Source organism: Lasioglossum baleicum, chromosome 13 (genome assembly GCF_051020765.1).
Source record: "Lasioglossum baleicum chromosome 13, iyLasBale1, whole genome shotgun sequence".
NCBI classification, from domain to species: Eukaryota; Metazoa; Arthropoda; class Insecta; order Hymenoptera; family Halictidae; genus Lasioglossum; species Lasioglossum baleicum.
The window spans coordinates 14,608,915-14,633,963 of record NC_134941.1 but is presented as its reverse complement, the minus strand read 5'-3'; the positions used below and the strand labels follow the sequence as shown (position 1 = coordinate 14,633,963).

The 25,049-nt window shown below is 46.5% G+C and overlaps 1 protein-coding gene across 2 annotated transcripts in view; it reads left to right on the top strand.

The window, feature by feature from the left end:
* The first annotated feature begins 4,957 nt into the window (after positions 1-4,957).
* LOC143215431 (uncharacterized) overlaps positions 4,958-25,049 on the top strand; it is a 52,435-nt gene continuing 32,343 nt past the window's right edge. Inside the window, exons 1-3 of one of the 2 annotated variants that reach the window (XM_076437553.1) lie at positions 4,958-5,249; positions 10,195-10,539; positions 12,336-12,582. In XM_076437553.1, coding sequence (XP_076293668.1) covers positions 12,346-12,582 — 237 coding nt within the window. In that variant the 5' untranslated portion in view covers positions 4,958-5,249; positions 10,195-10,539; positions 12,336-12,345. The remainder of the gene's footprint in view (positions 5,250-10,194; positions 10,540-12,335; positions 12,583-25,049) is intronic. The other variant, XM_076437552.1, reaches the window with a different exon arrangement.

Below are 25,049 nucleotides of genomic sequence, written 5' to 3'. Positions count from 1 at the left end.
CGACAAAGGAGCCGTTCCCGTTTCGAAGCGGTTGCCAACCAGCAATTTCCCTATCGTCGATGGCGACTTAACCGCGAGACTCGCTAGACCCGTGGAAACTGATTAGAGCCTGAAGCTTATCTGAGGATGGGTTGATGGAGGCATTGTGCAACGCGTATAGTCGCTGATTAGATTGCAGCTCGTGTTCCGTCGACTCTCGGTTATTCACGGAAGTAGCGATTCGCGAAACTTGTGCAACCCGGCGGAACCCGGGACAACCTCTGTGGTTGTTGCGTTGGCGGTTGCTAAAGTCTTTGTTTAGCTTCGATTACTAATTAGTAAGCAATTTTGAAGACGCGAACCGGTAAACATTATCTTTTTGCACTGTTCGAAAGTATCGCTGTTGTAGAATGTTAGCGCACTTCGTGAGAAGTAATCGTTTTTCAAAATCGTATGGAGCGTTGCTCGAATGATTCTCCAGGTATATCGGATAGATGATAGTGTCCAGGGCTAGAGAGACATCACAGAAAAGAAGAAGGAATGCACTGTGGAGAGGTCCTTGCGCTCGAGGGGATTCAATTGCCTGTTTCCGGCGCCCTCGTGCCCGGGAGTAATAACACGTTGAATTTTCAGAGATATTATTACGTAACGGCGCACTCTCGTTGCCGCGCCGTGGTCCAAGTTCTCTGTACAAGAACCTCTGCACTTTTGTTCGGAGGCCTCGTTATTTCGAGGGGGCCTCAGGAACTCGCACTCGTTACAAGCATGCATTGAATCGCGCGCGACACACAAACTGGATCCTTCGCTGCCTCGGCTGGCTCGCTCCTCGTTCATAATGCGCCATTATCTTTTCTCATTATTTTCATCCCGGATGAATCATGAACAACCCATCCTCCGCCCACCACCCTCTCGCTGATTATCATCTAAATCGCTCCGGGTTTTTGCCTGTCCGCGGCGGCGGCGGCTGGTATCGGAGTCGCGATCGAATCTGTTAAGGTGCGTGTCCACTTCTCAAATTTACATTACGGAACACAGTTTGTACGATCGTTTGAATTCTTTCGAGAAGGTAAAACTACGCAAACACGCTCGAACGTTGGCTCATTTCCCATTATTTTGTTTTCCCATTATCATGTTTCCTCATTTCCCATTATTTTGTTCATAATAAAATGCGCGGTCCAGTTATCACGTTCTCTCGCATTGTTCCGCGCGTCAGCTGGGAGAAGCTGCAGAGACAAATCAGTTTCCAATGAACACCGTTCCGCGATAGGAAGCTCTCGGATAGTTCTCCGTTGGCTGTTCGATCAGTAAAAATGTTGAGAGAGTAGGAACTCTTCTCGAATGAACACGCAGCTTTAGGGCAAACGGCGAAACAATTTTCGACGGTATCGAAAGGCTGGACCATCCACGCGAGGGCCTGACTACTCTGACCTTTTCCACCGGAATCGACCTGTTCACGTAAATAACGCAATCCCATCGCGTTCACGGTTTCAATTCGACGGATCTGATAGATAAAAGCGGCCGCGCGGAGCCCGACGATCGAACTGAACGCGATGGAACGCAAGAAACGCCGACAAAACTCCACGAAACTTTCCCAAACGTAATGTACCGTGCTTCGAGCACGATGTAGCTTCTAAGATCAAATTTTCGAGATTGCAGAGTCGTCGTCAACTTTTATAATTTAATAGTACACGATCTTTATTGCGTGGCGAAGTTGTCGTTCAAGTCAAACCCTGGTTTGACATCATTCGATAATGTTTGTACAGAGCCAATCTTGCAAATCTCGAAACAATCGATGACCACAACCTGGAAAGCTTGAGGAGAGCTTTCATTCTAGCTCTGTGCCTATGAAAGATGCTCGAGAATAATGATACCCTTGCTTCCATCGGTTGAGTCATGTTTGAATCGATGAAATTGTATGATTGCAGCGTAATAGCCAACTCGATCGTCTTGCTACAAGGTTCCCCATCCCCTAGCCAGCCACCTACAACCCCCAAAACCGCTTTTAAACACGGTTTGTCCACCCAGCAAGGTGGTCTCCGTGCCTCGCAAGAAATCTCCTGGCAGGAATTCGAAAGGAATGCGGCAGCAAGCCGTCCGATTGGGTCATTCCACTTGCACTTTCGGTTCTGGCCGGATTATTGGCCAACGTGTGTGACGTCACTGCTTAACCATTGTATCAAAAGACTTCTCGCGAGACATGGAGAGCGTCCTTCTTTCGAAACCTGAATTTCCCAAGTCGGTCTGCTGAAAAGCGACAGTGGTTCGCGTGATCGCGAATCTTTTTTCGGCAGGGGTAACCGTGACTGTTTCACGCGGATCGATCGTCTTTTCCCGTGATTTCGGATGCAAACCGTGAAGTCGAACCCGGGGAACGACGCTAAACGATCGATTTATGAGAGTGAAATACAATACATCCTTGAATCGCAGCCAGCGGCCCCCCTCTCGCCCCCGTACAGAGCCATTTTTCGTGACGTTTGACCCGTTTCTGTTTGGCGGGCGTGACGTCACCGCGGGGAACGTCAGATCAATGGTCCCCGGGGGTTGTTGCCGGCACACTGACTTCTACACCCACGCATCCCCCACGTACGAACGACTTGGGCAGGAGCACGTGCGCATTGAGAATGCAACTTGCCGATCTAACCGCTCGCAGCAACCACGGACACCTTCATTTCTAACATATTTGTAATCAGCATTTTTGTAATAACTCCGTAATATTCTTGAAGTATATTTTCTACAGTTTCGTTTCATTATGTTTCTTCTTTATTAACTTCTCCATCTTGCAAAATTAACATGAATATCAAATACCAAATTAAAATAAATAGACTTGTAATTGTTAGCTATTGCCGCGGACTGAGCATGTTCGATTCCAGTCGATTTAAATTTCCCGCGCGTCTATACAACCAATTCAAAGGGACAGTCGAACGACCGACATCAAAGGTACCGCCCGGAGTGTTGCCTCTTCGACAAGATTCTACGATCGAACCTTTGAAGGGCTGAACTTCCCAGCTGGTACCAATTTCCGAAAAATCGCCGGACCGATTGAGGCAATCCAGGGAGATAGTAATCACAGTTCTCGAGTTCAGTAACCTTAATATCGTCCCGGCTACAGTCCCAGGAGAGACGAGACCGCTATACCTCGAGACACGTAGAGTGAGGGAGAAAAATAGATACAGAGATGAGCAGAGAGACAGAGAGAGAGAGAGAAAGGTGGAGATAGAAAAAGGGGTGCAGATAGGTGGAGAAAGAGGAAAACCGGGATGAGAGGGTCCAGGTGGAGGGAACCCAGAGAATAGACCGGCATCAGCGGGATCCGGCAAACAGTCATGCGTTGCGGGAGAGTGTGCCCGGAGAGGAGAAAGCGAAAGAGACAGAGAGAGAAAGAGAGAGAGAGGGTTAGTAGGGGTGGAGGAGGGTGAGGCGCAGATTCCCTCGTTTCTTCCCGGGTGGTTCTATCCCTCCTCCGTTTATCGATCGCGCAGCAGTAGCGCAGCATCGTCGGCAGAAATCACCAACGGTGGTCCGTGCAAGCTCAGTGGGCACCCGGCCACAACGCCGGCAGAACTGCTTCGATCGACGCGCTCGTACGATGCACTCACCACGCATTGCGTCACGCAGTCACGCCAGCTGCACGAGTGCACCCGCGGATGATCAATCCTGAGAACCCTCGATCCGATCCGATGAATGATTGGTACCGACGCGATACAGCCACCCCTTCAGAACCCTCGGAGAAAATGATTTTCCGCGATGGATCGCGAAGAAATTTTCCTCCATCCCCTGCTGCTTGATCTGATTACCAAATTTTCTGATCGAAATCAAATTTTCTTTGAGTATTACATCATCAATTTCCATCTGCTTGAATCCAGCAATTCTAATTTAGTTAAAAATTGTCTCGGGTCGCAGTATGATCACTTCTGGCAGCGCTTCTCGAATGACAGGAACGGATTGTCTCGGCAGAAGGAACAAATACGTGCGAGAGAACAGTTGTTCAATCTCAACATGCACCATCAATTTTGATCCCCAGTCTACAAAGTAATCCCCGGGCTACGAAGTTTCAAAAAATTTCAGATATATCTTGAGGGATCAAGGGATCAACCTCCGCGGGAACAGCCGTCAACAGGAGCATCGATCAGGATCCTAGGAACGGGGAAGGGTTTATTCCAAAACAACATCCCCCTGAAAATTTTTCATATCGACGAATAAAACGCTGGAATAATTTATACAATAAATTGGATGTTCAGGAATAGCGGAATGTAATTTTTGAATATTTACTTTTGTCTAAAAGCTGCTCGTTGCCGTCATCCTGGTAATTTTCCTCTGAACGTGGCGACGTCTATTAGCAAACGATTTGTACCGAACAAACGCTTGTCTCCTCTACACCGTTTCACCCTTAGACTGTTGACATAATCTGTGGAAGATGGGTTCTGTACCTGTGATATAGACGTCAGAAACTTGATAACAATACGGCATTGTTTACTAACTTATCGTTCTAGCTATTCAGAAAACGATTAAACGGAACAGTAAGACATGCCCACTTGAACTCTAGTAAAATACAAAGTGCAGTTGACACCTGACTGATCCTTGCGCTACAATTGTTCTAATTCAGAGAATTAATTAATATTTTGCGTAAAGATCAGTCTGGTTAATACTCGGCGTATAGTACAAGCAAATCAGCGAGAGAGGAAGCCAGCGATGCTAGCGTGAACGTCTGGTCTCGCCGTGTACGGGGCCAGAAAGGGTGAAACCTCAGAAAGCACGAGGCAGGGCCCCGTGTAGCTACAACCCTGCCGGCGTATGTGCGCGTTGGTTGCCGGCGCAGCAGCCCCTAGTAGATGCTAGCCTGCGCCGGGCCGTTGCGCGTCGTCTCATGTCCCGTATACCGCCAAAAAGCATCGAGGTCGAGCGGGTGGCGGCGACGGGTGCCGACAGGGGCCGGAAACGGCCGGCGAGGGCCGAGCCAGGGCTCGTGCGCGGTTTGCCTAGCTGCAGGCGCGCAGTGCAGCCGCCGGTACTCCGCCAGGACAGTCGCGGCTCGGCGATGTTTCAGCTGAGCTGAGCTGAGCGCACGAGGGACGCTCGTGTCGCCGGCGCAGGCGGTTTTTTCTTCGTGATTCTCTGTCTCTCGACACCCTCGGTTTTCCGTGCACGCACCTTTCTTCCCTCGGTTCTCCGCTCGGCCCGCGAGTACACCCCCGTTCTTGTGCTCTCATCACGGTCCCGTCTCACCACTCTAATCGCCGCACAGTCATCCAGCCAGCTTAGCCAGCGACTACGTAAGTGCACCGTGACCGATCGTAGTGTTAGAACACCTAGATCCGAGAGTGACACGTAGCCTAACTTCACTTCCGGGGTGAACGACGAAGTCGAGAAATAGCTGGAGAATTGTCCCGGAAAGACACCGTGTGTCGAGCGCGGTTAGGTTCGTCGGTGGAACGTCGCGTTAGGTGTCCATGACGCAGCCGAGTCTTTTCCCCGTGTCGTTCGTACGTGGTTTCAAATAGTTCTCGAGGGTGGTGTGTTCATTGTGCTGTAAGGGAGAAGCATGATCGCGAACTCCACTGCAGCCTCATCTCCGATGTTCCCGCGGCGATTGATCAATGCGATCGGGCATCCCTTCGCTCTCCGAGTAATCGAGATCGTATCGAGTTCTACCCCGAATTCGATGAAACATCTTGATTTATAATCCGAGGGAAAAGAACCGTTCCGGCAGCGACAGCGTGCGATCGTTTTATGTACATCGAGCTGCGGCGAGCTGGTATACATATAGCACTCGTTTCTTAGGACAACTATCGCTACAATCCCGGGGGACGTCGATGTTGATTCGATTTGCCAACGATGCAATTTGATATCTTCCTGCGATGTACCTGGCAATATTATTAGGCCGCGATTACCGCGGTTTATTTATTCACCAGGCTGATCCTGTTCGATCGCTGAATCTTTAAGCACGGCCTGCTGAAAGGTCTTCGCTAGGGTCGTTGTTCAATTAGTATTCAATTAGACAATCGGGAAAGAGTATTTTTAGTGGGAGACGCAATGCAGGCTGGTTTGTTTGGCCAGGCTGAAGCATTGTGCGGGAGGTTTTAATCTGGCTGTGTAAACAACGATTTTTCGAGAGGTCTGGGCCATTGTGATTCGGAGAAGTCGATTTCTCTTTGCGAATTTATGTTCATTTCGACGGAGGACTTTCCAAGTAGTAGTATCGCTTTATTGCTCCCCTCGGGGTTGCAATTCTCACAATTCTCCGCCTTTCTAAGTACAGTAGAGCCATTTTGCGCGCGTGGAATATTGTTTAAAAATTCCCGGAGCTGAAGTGGGCAATTTTAAAGGAAATCTTACAATTTGCGAGTGAAGCGGAGTTCCGGTTTCGAGGAGCGTTCGGTTCGACGGCGTCAGGTTACGCTTGCGGCGTCACGTGAGGATGAGGAACGAGCGGCCAGATCGATCCTAATCGCGCAACACGGCAATCGAACGTTACTGAACAGTGCACAGAAAACAGAGGCGTAAAAATAGAAGGCGACAGGACGTGTACTTGGCCGTAGCCTATCCGGCACGATGTTATCCTGCCGCGCGGCGCGGCGTCGGTTGTCCTTGTTCTTGCGACCGCCATTGCGACATGTCAAGGCGAAACGCATATGTACGTGTAATATTAGATCGGTACGATAGCCCTCGCGGGCACCAACGTAATAATTTCTCCGAACAGTCGACGACGTACCTTCGACCACACTCTCTCTCTCTTTCTTTCTTTCTCTCTCTTTTCCTCACTTCCGCCTCTCTCTCTCATCCCTCTCTGGATTCGATCTGATTGGCTGCGGCACTCACGTGATTCCCTCTTGCTCTCCCGCAGGACTCCAGAGCGTTATCCTTCCGCCACCTGTCCCAATTTCGCAGATGTGCCGCCCGCGTTTCTGGAATTTCAATGGATTCCGTCTTGCGTGAGTCCGGTTCGATGGGAACGCTTACAATGTTGACTGTTCGACCACTTCGACCGTGAATTGTTGATCCTTCCGGACGATCGAAGGTCCTTTCGGTATTTAGTCCGAGTGTCGAGATCGATCGACGGTTCGGCATAGGGAGAATGTTATTGGAATTTCGTTTGTAGCACGATTTGTTAACCCTCGACACTGTACCATTATTCAAAATATTGTTTACATTTTTTTTTAATTGGTTATTTTACGTCGCTCTTAACTGCCAGGGTTTTTTCGCGAAGGGACCTACAGTTTTTATAAGGTGGGTTCCGAACCACCTTGGGCACCAAATTGTTTACATTATTAGATATGTTGGTATCTAATCGATTACGACACATTTATGTATTGTACGAGGTATCACGTCAATTTCTAGGTCGGAAGGAATGTTTCATTTTCGAGTTAGAATAGTTCCCAGCGCAAAGGGTTGCCAGTACGTTTGCTTGTTCAAAGAAACAAGCACACAGAAACGCGACGACAATGTAACTGCACGGGAAAATCGTGGAGCAAACGAGATCAAACACGGCCAAACCGAAAGAACTGTGAAAAGGGGGTGAAAGAATCCAGTCCACGGGGAACGTAGCCCGCACATCGTCCTAATGAAAAATACTGTTGTTCTCACACCGGTTCTCCAAAGAATCCGAAGAGCCTAAAAGCGAAGCAGAGTCGACCTTGCCCTTGCCGCGAACGCAACGAATCCCCGAGGTGGCGTATGTTTTCATAGCGTCGGCTACGGGCCGTGCAACAACCAGTCGATATATTGATTCATTTCCGATAATATATTACCTCCCAAGGTGATAACGCGTGCACGTGTGTGCGTGCTGGCATCGTACACGCACTGCGCCTTTCACTAACGTCTTTCCCGCGACGCTATCAGATTTTCCTGTTGATCGTTCGCATAAAGCCCCGCTGTTCCCGATGTCTCCGAGACGGATTCGATCACTGCCGCAATTAGCGTTTCCCGCGGCTGCTGACTAGTCTTATTAACCGCTGTCTACTCGATTGCATCCTCCCTTTGCAGTTGCATCAACACGAACACGCCACTTCGTTCGCTGCATCCCGAATTGTTGAAGTATTAGGTTGCAAATGTCCGATTTTTAACAGTGGCATTGAACAAACGCAATTTTGTACCCAATTTTGTAGTTCTTTTTTACCATCATCGACTAGTAAACTTTGCACTCGAATGGCGACTGTAAGGCGCCAGTAAAAATGGCCACACCATTATTCAAAACAGTTTCAATATTATTAAATTCGTCTGTTTTCTATAAATTGTGAAACGCTCAAAACTGTTACATGAGAAAACTGGTTAAATTTCATGTGCACAATGTAAAAAAGATTACATAGAATGAAAATGTTCTGAGTCGAAAGAAATGATTTTGATTTTCGAATTAAAATTGCTTCGAGTGCAAAGGGTTAATCACGTGTGTAAATCTGGCAAGAAAGAAAAGGGCGAACGGCGCTGCAGCATCGTCTTGACCGCGATCGCATAATTAGTCAGGCGAAAGAGTAACGTTAGCAATGCAGATTCGATCGCCGCGGATACAACCATAGACGGCCGAGCAAACAACCGGGATGTTTGCCCTGCGAAATGATTGGCACACAGCAATAAGGGCGCTGTTGACCCTGCCGGACTCCGCGAGCACAGCACAGCACAGCACAAACAAACTTCCCTCCCGTTTCTTTGGCTGCTCCCTCGGTTACGCGATTATTGTTCGGCACGTGCTGTTTTCGGCATTGTTCTCTTGGCGAGTCTGCTGTAAAGCCTAATTACGCCACCACTGGATGCTTATCTGTATTCCTTCCAGGCCTCCGTTGTTTCTCAGACGCTCGGGGATCGTTTAAATTCTGCGACGGTCTCCCGGAACCAGTTTCTCGAATGCGTCTGCAAAAGATTTCTATAAGAATCCGAAATAGTGTAGCTGTTAATCGTATGCATTGGAAATCGGTGTCAACCCTTTGCACTCGGACCTATTGGGTTGGCAATAAAGTAATTACGGCATCCTGAGGTGAAATAAAACCCAACTTTTTTATTCAAGCAATGAACTTTCATTAATGACGATGACCTGAAATTGGACATGGATCAGTTTTTTGCCGAGGAGGAGCAGAAGTTTTATGAGCGCGGAATTGTGAAGAAAAGAACTTTGTATTTCACCCTTAAAATACTGAAATTACTTTCTTGACCAACCCTATATTTTAACACGAAAACTAAACGTTTCTTCCGACCTAGAATAACTCCATTATGTATTAATCTTTTTCTTTGTATCAATACGAGGAATTGAATACGACCATATTCAATAATGTGTAAATAATTTTAGTGGTGACTCTCCGATACGTCGTAATCCCTGCTTATTAACACGGTTCTGAGATCGCGATTCATTCTCGACAACGAACAATGAGTTCGTTGTGCCGGTAACTCATTGATAATCCAACTAATCTATCTAGAAAGAATTCTACAATTTCCCAGCGCTCCAATTTCCTCAGATGAACTTGCGCAAAAATTTGATGGCTCCCGGAGACCGGTCGCGGTTCTTATCACTGCGAGATAGGGCCAGTGGTCGAACTATCGAGGGTAGTGGCCGATTTCATCCAGAATCAACTTCGATACGAAGCAGAAACATGGCCAGCCGGGACCCTATTGTGGACTTCCGTGACTTCAATGAAATTTCGTAATCTACTTGGGGGTCGTTCACCGGCTATATTTAATTCAGCCGTCTATTTGCCGTTCTATTCTCAACCGGCCCGCTCTAGAAATAACCGCGGCCCGCTCTATATCGCGGTCCGTGTCCGTGTGCCTGGCCGAGTTCGTGCACCCTTCGCTGATTCGCGCGTTTCACCTCACGGAGATGCAGTTTTGCGTTGCACCGGGTTGACAGGGTTGATCCGATTACATCCCGCTTCTGTCTGCACCGATACGCATCCGGACGTGCATCGTTCTCGATGTAATATCGTTAATTGGCATCAAACCGATCGGATTTCACCGTGTTTTTCGCGTGCTCGGCTTGGTTCGCCAATTGAAACCGAGGAGAACTTCTTTGACTCGTCATTATGATCAAACAGCCAGACAGACGTTTGATTCTTACTGCAATCGTTTTAACATGCTGAAAACAATACATCGGTGATTTTAAATTATTTTAAAATCTCTACTGTTTGCATGAAAGCATGAAATCCGAGTCCAATGATTAGCATCCATCAAGAACCAGAATTGCGAACACAGAATTCTTCCGAACTGTAAATCGAGATGCTTCACATCCAACAGGAAAGAGACAAATCTGGAACTTCCATCGAACCCAAGAATCACAAAAGCCGGATTCCGCGAGCCGTCTGATTAAGGTTGATTCCGCATGCAGCTCGAGCAGTTGAATTCATAAAAAAAGGATCCTGGAATCACTCGGATCTAGTTCGAAAGCCGTGTCCGCGAGAAAAAGCGTCGGACAAATCAGACCCTCGCGAGAGGAGTGAGATGAAGCCTGACCGTTGAATATTCTGATAACGAACGTACGTCCTGCCGGGCGAGGAAGAATTATTCGGTGGCCTGAAAGGACCGTGTTCCCCGGAGCACCGGCGATACCAGAAGCTCATCAGCTAAATGCGGTGTCCCCAGGTACGTTTGCCACCGTGTTACGTCCGTGCTCGGTGCTGTCTCTCTTTCTCCGCTTGCCGAAGAAGAGAAAAGCGGTATCTTTCATTTATGGGCAGCTGGCAGAAATATCCCGGAATAATTGGCAGCGGGTAAAAAGCTCGTTTGGTAGCGGGCCGAGTCATCTGCAACGGAAAGCGATTTCGTCACAGGGACGTTCTCCCTCTCTCTCTCTCTCTCTCGGGGTCTCGACGTTAACGAGGATTATAAATATCGAAGCAAAAAGAAAACGCGACGGAGAAGGGGAAATTTCGCGCGCGCGTGGAGTGGGGAGAAAGAAAAAACGAGGAGAGAACACGATTTGATGGAAATCCAATACCCAATAGAGTCGTCCGACGGTGACCTAAAATTCCCTCGTTTCACCTGAACTCTATCAGAAAACGGGGAATCGCACGCGCCACCGAGCAAACAGCCGCCCACGCTTTTCGACGTCTCTGTGCTACACTTATCTCGCGCTCGAGAACACCTGGAAAAGCTGATGACTCCGGCGAGATTCGTTCAGCAGCCCGTGAACCCGACGAACGTTCACTCCTTGAACCGATCGGCCGACTGGCTTTGTCGACGTTCCTCTCTTTCTGTTTGTTTGTTGCTGTCGCTTTGTCACTTCTTCTGAAAAGTTAACTGTACCGTTGGATCTTAGAGAGTTGCCCGAACACCTAATTCGTACGAACCGTTGATTGAAAGTCAACCGAAGATCGAGTAAAATTGTAAAATATCGACGCTACAGCCCTGTTGCGACGGTACTCTCGAAATAGTCGAACCAGAAGCAGGTTCGACGAACCTTCCCAACGTCCATTTTACTAGACAGCGAGAGTTCGTTGGTCCGGTTTTTAAAAATTAACAATTGACAGACACTTTCCGTTCCTCTCTCGCCGTGAAACCGACGTGTACGATAACGTGTGTTAGCCATTCAGCCGACCGTCCGTTCAATTATGTATTCTTTGAAAGAATCATGGAAGATCCGCCGAATGCTGATTAAGTAATGACACCGTATCCGAGTCTTGTCGCCTCAGACAATGGTCTATACTGGTACATTGTGCCTCATTCGGGATATTGAAACGGCCGCTGTTACAGTTCCTATTACTCGGGACGACGCTCGTCTGACATAGAAACGCATGCTCGTAATGGATCATTTGTTTCTGCCGATTAATTAACCACGAACTTGTGGACAAAGAACTGCTAACTGGAATCACTGTTTTAGTAAACTCATCGTTACGTGGACATCAGATTTTTTAAATTGTTATGATCAAGGTCCTCGAAACAACACTCCCAGACCCACCGATCTTAGGGTGGATTTATAGTGGAGCAGCGAGGTGAGCTCTGTGCGGTGAAAAAAAAAGAAAAACAAAGAAAATACGTATGTACTTTTTCATTAGTATGTGTCGAAATGTTGCCACGAATGTTGGTTTCTTTTCACCGCGCCGCTATCATCGATGCTCGCAGCTCCACTATAAATCCACCCTTAGACTATCGATCCCAAACGGCCCTCAAATATTGCAAAACCATTGCTCGGAAACGTAAAAGGAGGACGTTTGAGGCAAACAACGGCCTAGATTGATCTCTCATCTAGCGATTTTGACTACCGAAAAACCCCGTCTTTGCATTATCGAGAAATCAGAAGTAGAATCCCGGACCCACGCAATCCTCGCGTACGTATACGTGGTCTAGCGGTGTGTGAGTGTACCCTAGCGTTGTGTCAGACCCACCGATCTCAGACTACCAATCAGAACTAGGACTACAAAGGTGTGTTTCCATTCCAGGTGATCTAAGATGCCAGCGGTACCAGCAGTGGCGGAGGCGGCAGGCCAGCTGGAGGACCTGGACGAGCCTCCAGAGCCTCGGGTCCGTGGTGCAGGCGGTCGAGCAGGCCTGATGAAGCCCCTGGTGGTCCTGGCGCTTCCCGGCATGTATCTTTTCTACAAGTACAGCCAGTACAGGCGGGAGCAACGGGAGCTGTCCCGCAGAAGGGTCACCGAGAGGGAGCTTCAGCATCTTCATCACAAAATCGTGAGTAGCCAGAGAGATCCAATAGCCGAAGGCGATCGCCGCCATATCTGTTTGAGTTTCACGCGTCCGGAAACAACGACGCGCACCAATGTTTCCCAACGTTTCTCGAAACTCAGCGGCGTGTTTGCGTTACTTGGCACCGAAGAGAGAGACCATGACACCCACCTCTGGCGATCTTGCTTGTCCCACCTGTTGTGCCCTTCCGGGCTGGCCTGCTCCCTATATTTACGGACAGATCAATCCGATTTACTCCGAACGGAATCCAATCGGAACCCATTATAATTTCATCGGCCCCGACGTGTTTTCTCCGACGACTCTGATTGAATCCCAGCTGGGAGAGAGGCCGGCTGATTCTGCACTCGGTTAGGGAAAGTGGAGATGCTTCTATATGCTCCCGGATGGTTCCTGGTAATGATCGGGCTCGAGCTACGATGGAGTTTTAATTCGAGTTTGATTCGCGCGGGATCTGATTCGGCACCGTTGGGAAAATGGTCGATTTCTATTCAGTCAGGATTCCCATTGATACAATCGTTAAGAATATCCATTCACCGACTATCAAACCAGAAATCCTGCCAAAGAGAGACATTTTTGAGAAAACAACGTCCAACTAGTTTAAATTCGTCCGTCAGCGAGAAGATTCGTGGGATAACGAAGGGGATGAAGGTTGAAGGGTCCCGTCACGGTGTCGAAAAGCAGGTAGGGGGTGGGTTTAAGAAGTTTAATTGCCGGCAGTTTTGAATGGGCGACCCTTTGTGCACGAACGAACGAGATTCTTGTCGGATCGGTGCTCGCAAGCTCCTCAGGTGCGGCTATGACTACGATTATCTAGGGACGATAGCTAGGATGAGCGTTCGGATACGATATCCAGGGAGATAGAAGCGAAAGGATGAGGAAAGGTGGAGCCGGGAAGAGCTGGGAGGGTTGAAGGGTTCAATTACCCGAGGTTAACGCGATCACCGTTTATTGAAAAGGCATTGTACCACCTCCTGAAAGCTGCAGCCATTTGTTGCTTTGCGTATGCTGTTCTATCGACTCCTTCGAACTTTTCCTTATTCAACAATGTTCCTTCCAGTTTTACAATTCGATAAAAATTTTCCCGGAGCCAGAAGAAAAAAGACTGTTCCTGGAAGAAAGTAAGACTCGAAGCGGCGAAGATCTACATTCCGATGAAAGGGCTAATTAAATACCAGTCGAACGCAGGAAGCAATTAAAGTTTAACTCGAACGCGCGCGGACGATTCACGATAATGTCACGAGGCTAATTGAATTCGTTCTTTAAACCGGAATTGTTTTAACGACGGGATGTCTTTCCACGGGGAGTCTCTCTCTCTCTCTCTCTCTCTTTCTCTCTCTTCTGGCTAGCAGAAGATTTATGTGCAGAAACTCTGAATACCTATTGATTTCCGTGGTCCGGGGACACGATGTAGCAGCCGACTTAGCCCGGGCCCCCATTAGCGAGGAGACACTCTCGAATCCGTATATCGATGGCGTAGAAATTCAATATCGCCGGGGTCTGTCGAGGGAAATAAGGAACAATCGACTGTTCTACCTCGTTTCTACCGGCATTCTACGATTCCACTGTCCAATTTACAACCTCGCCTCAATCCTTGGATCAGTTCTGCAATACTTCAAGATCTACGAAGAGATCCACTGTGTGAGCAAGTCAGTCCAGTCGCTAAACTCCCAAGAAAGCTTCAAAGTCAGAGAACTTTCGATAGAAACGAGATTGAGCGAAGATTTTTCTATCAAGTTAAAGCTGAAATATTGCCGAATATGGGAAAGATAGTGAGATTACGGTGTGGACGTTTTTTAACTTTGAAAATGTATATCATTCAATTTAATCATTTTTCCCATATTCTGCAATCTTTCAGCTTTAATTTCACAAAAAACCATCGCTCAATCTCATTCCTAGACTGCGGATCTTTATGGATTTATAGCAAAATTGAGTATATGAAATTGAAAATTGTTGAAAACATTTTACAATTGAACTAACAAGTCACCCACAATATCGTCATCTAATACTTTCACTTAAGATTCCAATGTAAAAGAAAATTTCTATGCTTTCTTTTGGTACAGCACAATGATTGAAAATCCTATTAATGAGCTTGCGGTAGGTAAAGTGTTAAAATCATTACAGGAAGAAATAACATTCAATCTAGTTTCTATTTCTTACAATCGATGCAGACCAGTTTTATTTTGCATAAAGATCCGCAGCCTACTCATTTCTATCGAGAGTTCGTTGATTTTTACGGAAAATTCATCGGTTTAGCCCACTGTTCGAGCATGCAAACGAGTTGTCCGCGTTTCCCGCAGCATCAGGACACCGAAAGGCGATTGCAGCGTGGCTAAGGTCACCCTGGGAGACAGTTCAGTGGGTCATCAGGCAGATTTGGCCGGGTCCGTGAAAAATGAAACTGTGAAAAAACACAGTGGCTGTCAGAGCGTCTGCCAAGGAACCAGTATTCACGGCCGTCGGATCGGATCGACGGGACGATCGGATAGCCCGGATGCTCGTGCAGCAGTTAGTATGGCCAACATTCGCCAGCTGGAATCCCACGGATCCATTTAGCTGTTGTCACCGCTCCTCTGATTTACTATCGGCAACCGGGGACCTCGTGGATATGATAGGAATATCGGCCGGTGTACTACGATATTCGATCACCACTTATCGCGAATTCGATCCCAGCCCCCGTCGCGAATCCCAATGATTTAGGGGGATCGGGAAATAGGGTTCCTCCTTTGCTCGATTACCCTAAGTGCTCCCGGGACTCTCTGCTCTCCGTAGCTTTTCTTTAAAGAGCGACTCGGAGAATGGAAGGAGAAATCGAGTGGGAGAATCGTTTATTTTGATTATTCGAACTGATAATTGGGAAGAGGAATTGGAAGTTCGGCTTTCGCTTCGTTATTCCTTGCTCCTTCGACCCGTTCGAGCTGGTGAAAAGAGTAATGGGTTTCAGGATTTTTCGTTGTGATCGATGGCACTGACTTTAATGGAGATCGTAATTAGATCGGGGATTTTATGCGTTTGTGGGAGAGATTGATATATAAGTAGACTGCGGATTTTATGCATTTATAACAAAAATGGGTACATGTAGTTTAAAGCAGTGGACATGTTAAAAATATTTAAGGACATCAATGTATTAGTTTCAGCTTCATGGGATAATTAAAAGAAGAATACAATTTTTATTTGGCTCCTGTGTCCTGCCATCAATGCAAACATTTTTTATTTTGCATAAAAATCCGCAGTCTATTGATAAGTGAACGATGCTGCTGGAAGAGGTGAAACATTTCTGTTTAATTTCCATGTCAAGTGGAACGAAGATTGTAGAAGATTGACTGTGTTTTTGGTATCGAGATTTTCTATGCACAGCTCAGAGCAAGTCGCTAAACGTATAGCTCTTTACATAAAACTCTTGCTAGGTCTTCTCTCTTTGATCTCCTTTGTCGAGCCTCTACACGGATGCTTCATGACCCGTCCGATAGAAGCAGATTTCTGGCGATAATACTCTAACCTTCGTATCGGAATCCGTTTATCTAGTCCGTTACCCAGCGTTATGAATCAGCAATCATTCCGCGGAGCTGCTAATGTCCATCAATGCCTTCGGTGAAATATTAAAAATGAAAAACGGAGTAGAAAAATTCAATAAAAACGCGCATGCAATTCGAGAGAACGTGAAATTGTGAAAGGTTAAATGTTGAAACATTTAATTAAGCCGTCGCATGAAACGTTTAAAGGGCAAAAGGGCCAGGGCGAGTTCCGGCAAGCAATCGTATCGGGAATTATAAATCAAGATCTAATGGACCGTCAGAGAGATCGACATCCAGGGGATGTCAGTAGATAAAATCCCGATTCCCGTCGGAATCCGAAGATCGTCGATCAAGCGATCATTTCCAGGAGCCTTCGCCTCTCTCCCTCGGCAAGGATTATTCCGTCCGATCACGAAATCGGGAGAAACGTGGACCGTGGACTCGCGTGCCGTTAAACGACAAGCAAAGAGAGCCTTGGAATTTTGTCGACGTTATCGTGGCCCCCAGTCGATCGCAACCTTAATAACGAGCACGGGGCTCATTAACGACTGCAGAGGATCGTTGGATTATCGAGGATATCGTTAGCGGTCCCGACTTCCTGCTTTCGAAAATATTTCATAAACGTTCTCGCGTGCCACTAAACGCTCTTTCAGAAAAACGCCGTCCACGATCAGAATAGACGGCTTTGTTCTCGAGCGTCGCGCGATTCGCAGTCGATTCGATCGATCTGTCATTCATTCTGCACCCTGGGCATTTTTATAACATAGTCCTTTGCAGTTTAAATCTTATTTCCTTAAATTATCAAGGCTAGACGCGCGAGCAGGCCATTAATCATTTCGCAGAACTTGCTTCATGCTGGAGCAGAGATACTGTTACTTTAATATTTTTTATTCGGGGTTGATAGTGGGTGGACGATAAAAATGAATCAAAAGGTTATCGTGCCTTCTTATTTTTACATTCCTTCTTTTCTTTTAGCAACGAGCGCGATAAGAATATATTTTTTAAAATTATTCAATGAAGCGAACAACTTCCAAGTTGACGAGAAATATTTGTTTAATTCAGAAACGTTACTAGTTCTGACGGAAAAGCATCAGATATGAATGATCGTCTATGTAGGTAAGTTGCTGGGTCTCGACGCTTAAGATCCTTTGTTTTGCAACCCTTAACCGGTCACGTACTGTCTATGAGACTGTGCTGCGCCAGTAAATTCTTCGGCAACTCTCTTGCGCCTTTAGAAAAATTAGCTCCTCTTAACCCGTCGCCTCGAAAGAATAAATATTTATCAGTTTACGTCGCACAACAGTCTACCGAAATTTTATTCACACCCCCGCAGGAAAATCGAGGAAGCTAATACAAAATTGTTAATTTGCTTACATTTCCTCGGCATACTAATAACACCGTCTAAGACTCGCAACATCGGCGCATATAATTACCAAGCACTGGCTAAGCTTTAATCCAGTTTAACATGCGAAACACTGACCCAACAATTTCCAGACCGGCGTGCAGACGTTCATAATACAATATTACCCAAGAGGGTTGCTTTAGAAAAAAAAGGAAATTCTCAAGACGAGGGATTAAAGTAGGCAAAAAGTAATTGTGTCCCGTTCTCTCGGCAAATTTTTTTCTTTCCCGCCGCGCGCCGGTGAAAAGCCAACCTTGGGTGCACGTGTTCGTGGAAAGGGCTGTGCCAAGCCCACTGGGAAGTCTCTTTCTCCCCGGCTCGAAGGACTCCGTAAGTTCACGTTACCTAGACGTGGGCAATGTTCAGATAAGGTGCACGCCAACTACGCGTTAAGATCGCGATTGCTCCGCAATCGTTCGTGGACCTTAACTCGTTAAGTGCCGAATGGCAACTCGAAAAATTCCCTTAAACTCTGTACAATTCAATTAATAAATCCGCAGACCAGCAAGCTAATATTTATTATAGTAAATGGCACTTACGCCGCTTTTCTTAAAGGTTGAGAGAGTACGTCGTTGTTTAAATTAATTGCAGAGCTGATCGGAGATTAGTGTTTTTAATGCATCGATCGAGGAACGCTGAAAGGTTAATAAAATTCTCTGCCCTTGTACTTTCACGATCTGACCCTCGACGTGGATACCTTGTATGTTTGTTGTAAAAGATCATATTGTAGTTTCTTCTCGTTTCACTTGAACTTTAAGCGATGACTAGACCGCGGATCCTTATTCGAAATAAAAAGTGATCGCATTGACTGCAGGACACCGGAGTCAAATAAAAATTGTATTTTTCTTTTAATGTTTATGTTTATGTAAATTTAATGAGCCGAGTTATAACTCTTCGTCCTTTCTGTGCAACTATTTCCTGAATTAATGAGCCTCCAGAATATTCGAAACAGTTGGTCGTCTCAATTCCAGGTGTCCAACCGGAGGCTTTCGGGTTAAGAAGCCGTAATCCTCGCGAAACTTTGATTCTCGCCGCGAAGAAAATTACGTTTCCGGTCACGTCAGCCGCCCCCGACATGATCTCCCCGAACATTATTCCACCCTCGAAACCGGGGACTACGAGTGAGGAAAGTTTCTCTTTTTGATGGACGCCCGGATAGAGGAGACCCGATTGTGTCGGGGACTTAATAAGGTCACGTGAACTCGTTTAAGTATCCCCGTTCGAGGAATTCGAGATTGATTTATCTCTCTCTTGGTTCTTGCATAAATGGGCTTGTTTGCGAAGTTCCTGTAAATTGCGCATCGGCTTTGTCTCATTCAAAAATGTTTAACTAGGGCGAACGTCTGTTTCGAACATCGTTTAGTCGATCGGGTGGTGTCGGAGACTTTCGGAATTTAATCGGGAGGTTGTCAGAAAATATTTTTGGTTAAACCTGATCAACTCTTTTAGTAGAAAAATCAAGTTACAGGACATCCCATTGCGATTTTTCTACTAAAAGAGTTATCAGGTTTAACCACAAATATTTTTCGACAACCTCCCAATGAAATTCCGAACGAAACGATGTTTGAAACAGACGGAAACAGTTTGGGGAAACTGTTAACGGAGGAAAATATCCACTTTGTTTCATATTTGTGTCATTGTTACTGAATTAGTCAATCCTTTCGTCAGTTAGTCGAGTGGTGTCGACGCTAATTATCCGAAAGCCGCAGCCGCGCGACCTCGACACATCCACAATGGACGCCACGTGGACGATGAACTCGCTTTATAACAATGAGCCGACGTAACCAGATACACACATGACCCCCGCGACATATTTAGCCTGCGTTTGCTTTAATATTCCTGAATGAAACGGCATTAATTAGGAGAAACGAAGTGGATCGCGTGGAGCATAATGGCTCCAACGAGCCTGGTCGACGACCCCGAACCCCGGACCCGGCAATAAGGGTTGATAATACCATTAGTTCGACCGCATGAACCCCCATACAACGCGCAGACCTTAGAAATGCCGATCGATGCGGCTTTCCGCGTTCGTTGGATTACACGAGGCTTGTCCACTTTCCAGAGACATAGGTCTGCCCGGATTATCTGTATAATCGGTCGATACCGGCGTGTTCTTCCTGTGGAGATCACTGCTCGAGCAATTCCCACGGACAATAATTAATAAACTGCTCATTTCGATTCTCAGAAACACCCCCGCATTGCCTCGTTATTTGCTTGAGATTATCTTCGTCGGCGACCATTTTCTGAAACATGTCTGCAGTGGAAAGTGGAGTTCAGAGCATGATTTAAAATGTACACGATTCGTATTGTTCACAATTTTCATTCATGATGCGGATCCTTATGCGTTTATGAAGAAATTGGCTGGGTGAAACATAGAACGGTAGAAGATTAGAAAAATTTCAGAATACTGTATTGTTGAACATTTCTACTTTGCATAAACGAAATATTGTTTCCAGTGGCCTTTCTAGACCCGAAATAAATAAAAATCGTACCAAATTCCATCGAATTTTACGTTCCAGCATTTTTTGAAGATTTTCAGACGCTGTAAATGAAAAAAGATCCGCGCAGTCCAACGATGATAAATTATTCCGACGGCAACAAAATGCGCTGTGCTCGAGCGACCCATTAGTTTCGGATCGAGGCTCGAATGTCCATTAACATAAAATCTGCTGAAAGGTACCAGGCTCCAGTAGATCATCAGAAGTTTCCGAAGGTATCAGTTTCCCACGAAGGGTTTTCCCCGGAAATTCTCCTTCAGCGTCCATCGTCTTCGTCTCGCCATTATTTCGAGGCGCGGATAAAGATCGATTCGCTTTTTCTCGCAGCCGCTGGTTCCCAGCAGAAGAACAGTAATATAATGCTGGGAGACGTTCGCAGCTGAAGCGAGAATTGTCGCCTGAACGAACCCTCGCCTCGATTCGCCGAATAATGAAAAAGTTGATGATCGAGCCTTGGCAATCTATAACTCGAGGAGAGATTATTTCTCGTTCGAGAATCCGATCTCGGCGAACAATGTCTCCGAGATGAAATTTAGAAAGAGTGAATATTTTCTGGGTTAAACGAATGGAGAATACAATTCGGTCATTTTTGAGTTCATGCTCGAGTGCGGAAATAATACTCGAACCAAACTGAGGTAATGTATCCGCGCCGGAAACGATAAGGGTGGTTCAGTGATCCTGGCACGTCATAATGGTCGTCAAAACGCCATTATTCCCGGCCCACGTAGCCATTAGATGCAGCGAGCTTCCCTTCCCTCGCAGAAACATCCCGATATTTAAATCGTATGGTGCCCGACAAAGGGGAGCTGAAGAATTTTCATTTTCAAGCCGGAGAGACCGCCATTTCGTGCTTAATCAATGGAATACTCAACCTGATTCTCAGCAGAACATTCTGCCGAAGAGAACAGAGTTACTTCGATGTTCGAAAAGAGAAATGGGACCATTAAACTGCCGATAGATTTTTACTCGTTCACGGGACTTGGAGTTGAGAAGAATTTTCTTTATGTTTTAAACGGGACAGAATGCTCCTTAAGTTTTATTGAACAATCTATACTGCAGAGACATTCGCTAAAAAGAGTGCTATAAATGTCTGGGAATATTTAGAGCGCTCGTTGAACCGTTGGTGTTCTTTATTGCTTAATTGGGCAGGATCTGCACAGGAAAATAATTTGCAGTCTCGCTTGAACTGGAGCCAACTATTTTATAGCCAAACGGAGATATCAACGATACCGATCTCGTTGTTTTCTTCGTGAGACTCCTCAATTTATTGTAACAAGTAAGTTTAATCTTTTCCTGTGCGATTTATTTCAAAACTGCATTGCAATTTTTCGCGTTCGGCGAAGGTAGAACGTTTGAAGATCGGCAGCGATAATCCGGCGCGTTAATTAAAGGTTTCGCTCGTTTTTCGTATAATCTGCGTTCCTAATCGCGCGGCGCAGGAGAGGCACAGTTCGTTTTACAATTTCCACGTGCATGGAAACAATCGCGAACCGCTTACGACGCCCACGAAATCGGATTATTAGGTTGAAAGCCTTGCTGGTCGTTCCGAATCTGCCAACAAACATTCCCACGCTTCTTGCGCAACAACGCGTCCCGTTTAGTAGTTTCCGTTGCACAACATTCGAGAATCCTTCCGCCTCTGTGCGGGATTTTTATTGCCAGCCAGGAAAATGTGTTTTCAAACGCTTTCGAATCTCCTTCGAGGAACGACCGACACTATTAAATGGAAGATGCAACGAAAGACAATGTGAGAAAAGCTTGATCATGCAGCATTGTGGAGCATTGTGGGTAGGCTGGAATATCGGTACAGCGAATAAATGCGACGCCGCGTATTTTTCCGACGCGTTTTCACGTCGGTGTCGCCGGAAGGGATGAAGCATCGCGCCGGGGATTAGAATTTCACCTCTTTCTTCGCGATCATTTGTTCCGAGTCTGAGCCGATTGCGTAGCTCGCGGATTTCTCTCGCCGGTTTCGTACCATTACAGGAAATTATACGCGCTACAATTCGTCGTAGAATTGCGAGCGTACAGACAATGGCCCTCGCGGATCCACTCCTGCCTCGCTGATACTCGCGCGAGAGGGGAAAACGATGACGACTACCATTAATGGCAGCGCGGCGAGAGGCGCATCCCACGGAAACACCGAATTATGCCCTCCAGCCGGAATGAACCTCCATTGTGCGACGCGTTCCGCTTTATCGGGCCGATTCTCGGGCTTCGCTTAAAATCTTCAGCGAACGACGAGACCGTGCGACTTCCATTCTTTCCAGCCCGGGGAAACTTCTTCTTTCGTACGCCTCGCTGAAAAAACGCAGTGCAACATTTTTGCGGGAGAGAAAAATTCTTACAAAATCTCTAACATTGTGCGACTAGTATGGAAAGCCTCGGTGGAGAAACGCTGGCTCTAAAAATCACACTGCAACATTTTCGCCGGAGAGAAATTCTTGAAAAATTTCTGTTTGCAACATCGTGCGGCTACAAGTGTCAAAAATAAAACAAAAATTTCACTCTTCACGCATCTCTCAGTATCTCCGAAGTTTGCACACGCCATAGACGCGCGAAGATCTCGACGGATTCATTAAAAATTCGTAGCATCGCAGTGGTTGGTCTTAGAATTTCTGTAGGGGGATTTTTGACCCCACTACTCGAGGAATTTTAAGGCACTCGAAACACCACTCTCATTAAAATACTGTAATGACACCTTTTCGAATCTAATTTAATTTAAAGTACCGCTGATGACGTATTTATGCTACGATGACATTAAATGGAATTGACTCTCCGAATAAATTCATGAAGTAATTTCAAGTTTTAAATCTGCTAAACAGATTGCTCGTACATTCCGAAAAAGACTTTGATCTCGCGCGAAAAAATTTAAAAAATCACTCACCATCCCTTCAGTATTAAAAGAATCGCTTTTCGAAGACAGTCTGGGACGTCCACGGAGGCAAACAGTATCTGTTCGTGGCAAACATGTCAATGTTGAGGGATTAGCAGAATCGATAGCGCGCGTTCGGAATTGAAACTGAACTGGGGTCGAATTTAATGTCCGTGTTTGATGGTCCTCTCGGTGTCCAGAAATGGGGGCAAAACCGGAATATGGAAACGCGGGGGCGTAGGCTGCGCGACGAACAAAGGGCTTAATTACCTGGGGGCGAGATTCTAGAAAAACTGCGGAATGCTGCAAAAATAGAATGGCCGTGATACTTCGGGGGCTATCTTCGAGCTTAATGAGGTTCCCGGCAGAATGAACGGCTGGTGACGTGCGCGGGCTTTTGCGTACGGTCAGTGATGCCAGGTGTCCATCAATGGGCGCTGAAGTTTCGAGCGAGTCGATGCAACTTTCTAAAACCGCCGCTTTTCAAAGTGCACACTTTGTTCCCGCGATCCTTATTCTCCTCTGCGCGGAATAATTGTTCTCGCGAATTCGCATTTGTCGGGGAGAGAATTTATTTATCCGTCCGTTGCCCTCTTTCGGCGAATCTGGGCCGGAGTGTGCGAAACTGCGAAATAACCATTTCAAACGTACGTACAAGTAATAAAAGAGTATAACTTTCAGCGATCCACACCCGTCACATTGAAGAGCAGACGTCTCCCGTAAATATCCAGCATCATATATTCCGGTACACCGTCCTTCAACAACGATCCCAATTTAAATCTTGCCGGCAGTTTGAAAGTTTCAGGACCGCGACCGTCGTCTACAACTGTACACGCCGCCACTTGAAAGTTATTGTCGTACCACTTGTTTCATGCTCCATAAAATTAGTCCGCTTAATAAAACAACGCGGTGCGGATCCTCGAGTATCCGTTCACTTGAGACGAATCAAATATTTATGAGCGCGCCGGGAAGAATTCTAAAAAAAATTCATGGATTTCGGGAACTGTCGGTGCGAGAGATTAATCTGCCGAGATCGTGGAGAAGAAGGGAAGTAAATCATTCGCGTGACTAGAGCCCGATCCAATCCGAGTTTCTTTGCGTCACACAAGCCCCGTTTTTGCAGGGACGTTCTCGCCGAGGATTGAACTGTAATAGCATCCACGAGTATGGTCTCGGGTGACGTCGCATGATTATTTCCACGAAGGAAAAAGCTCGCACGCGGCCCGGGAGTGACGCTCGAGGCATTAACGCCTCATTAACGCCCTCCGCAAATGACGCGATCCTTCATCACGTGCCGACACTCTCTGCTCTACCTCCCGGACTCTTTAGTCTCCGTTACCCTTGTCGTTACCCAGTCGGTTGCTTCTTCGTCGGTTCTTCGTTCTTTCTGTGTCCCTTCTCGGCGAACCTCGAAGTTTAACGCGTGGTCCACGCTACGCTAAAAACCAGCCGAATTCTGCTGGACGGTGATGTTTAACCCTTACTCGAATGGTGGCTCTCTGTGGCCACTAAAAACGGCTGTGCCGTTATTCAAAATATTGTTTGCATTATTAAATGTGTAGGTATCTAACCAATTTCTAAACATTTAGGTATTGTGTGAGGCATGATACCAAATTCGTATCCATAAAATTTAAAATGAAATGTTCCAATTTTCAGATAGAATTTATTACGATTTTTATTTGTTTCCGATCTACAAAGGCCTGTCCCCATAAAAAAGAAGATTCTGTTTCATTCCACTTTCTTCAATTTTGTCTGCAAAAATTGGAAATTGCATTAACATCCGCAGTCTATTAATAAGGAACCAGGAAGACTCTTTTAGCGTTGAAGTGCATAGATTATTTAAAATGGTGGACCACGTTCTTCAACCCTCTCCCCAGTTCTTTGTCTCTTGAACTGCCCCGACGGTTCGAGTGTCCGTTCCACCCCCAATGGCGTGCAGCACGCCAGGAAACCGTTGCGAATCGGGGTGGAATAGGGGAGAACAACCCCTTCGTCTCGACCTTTTCCACGAACGACCCTGCACACGCACAAAATATCGTGCATAGTTTCTCGAAACTCTCCCGGTGTTTGTACTCTGTCAGCTCTGCCAGTCTGTATTGTTCCAAACTTTATTATTGGAACGCATACTTGCATTTCATCGTCATACCGCTGCTCGCTCTGCTGAA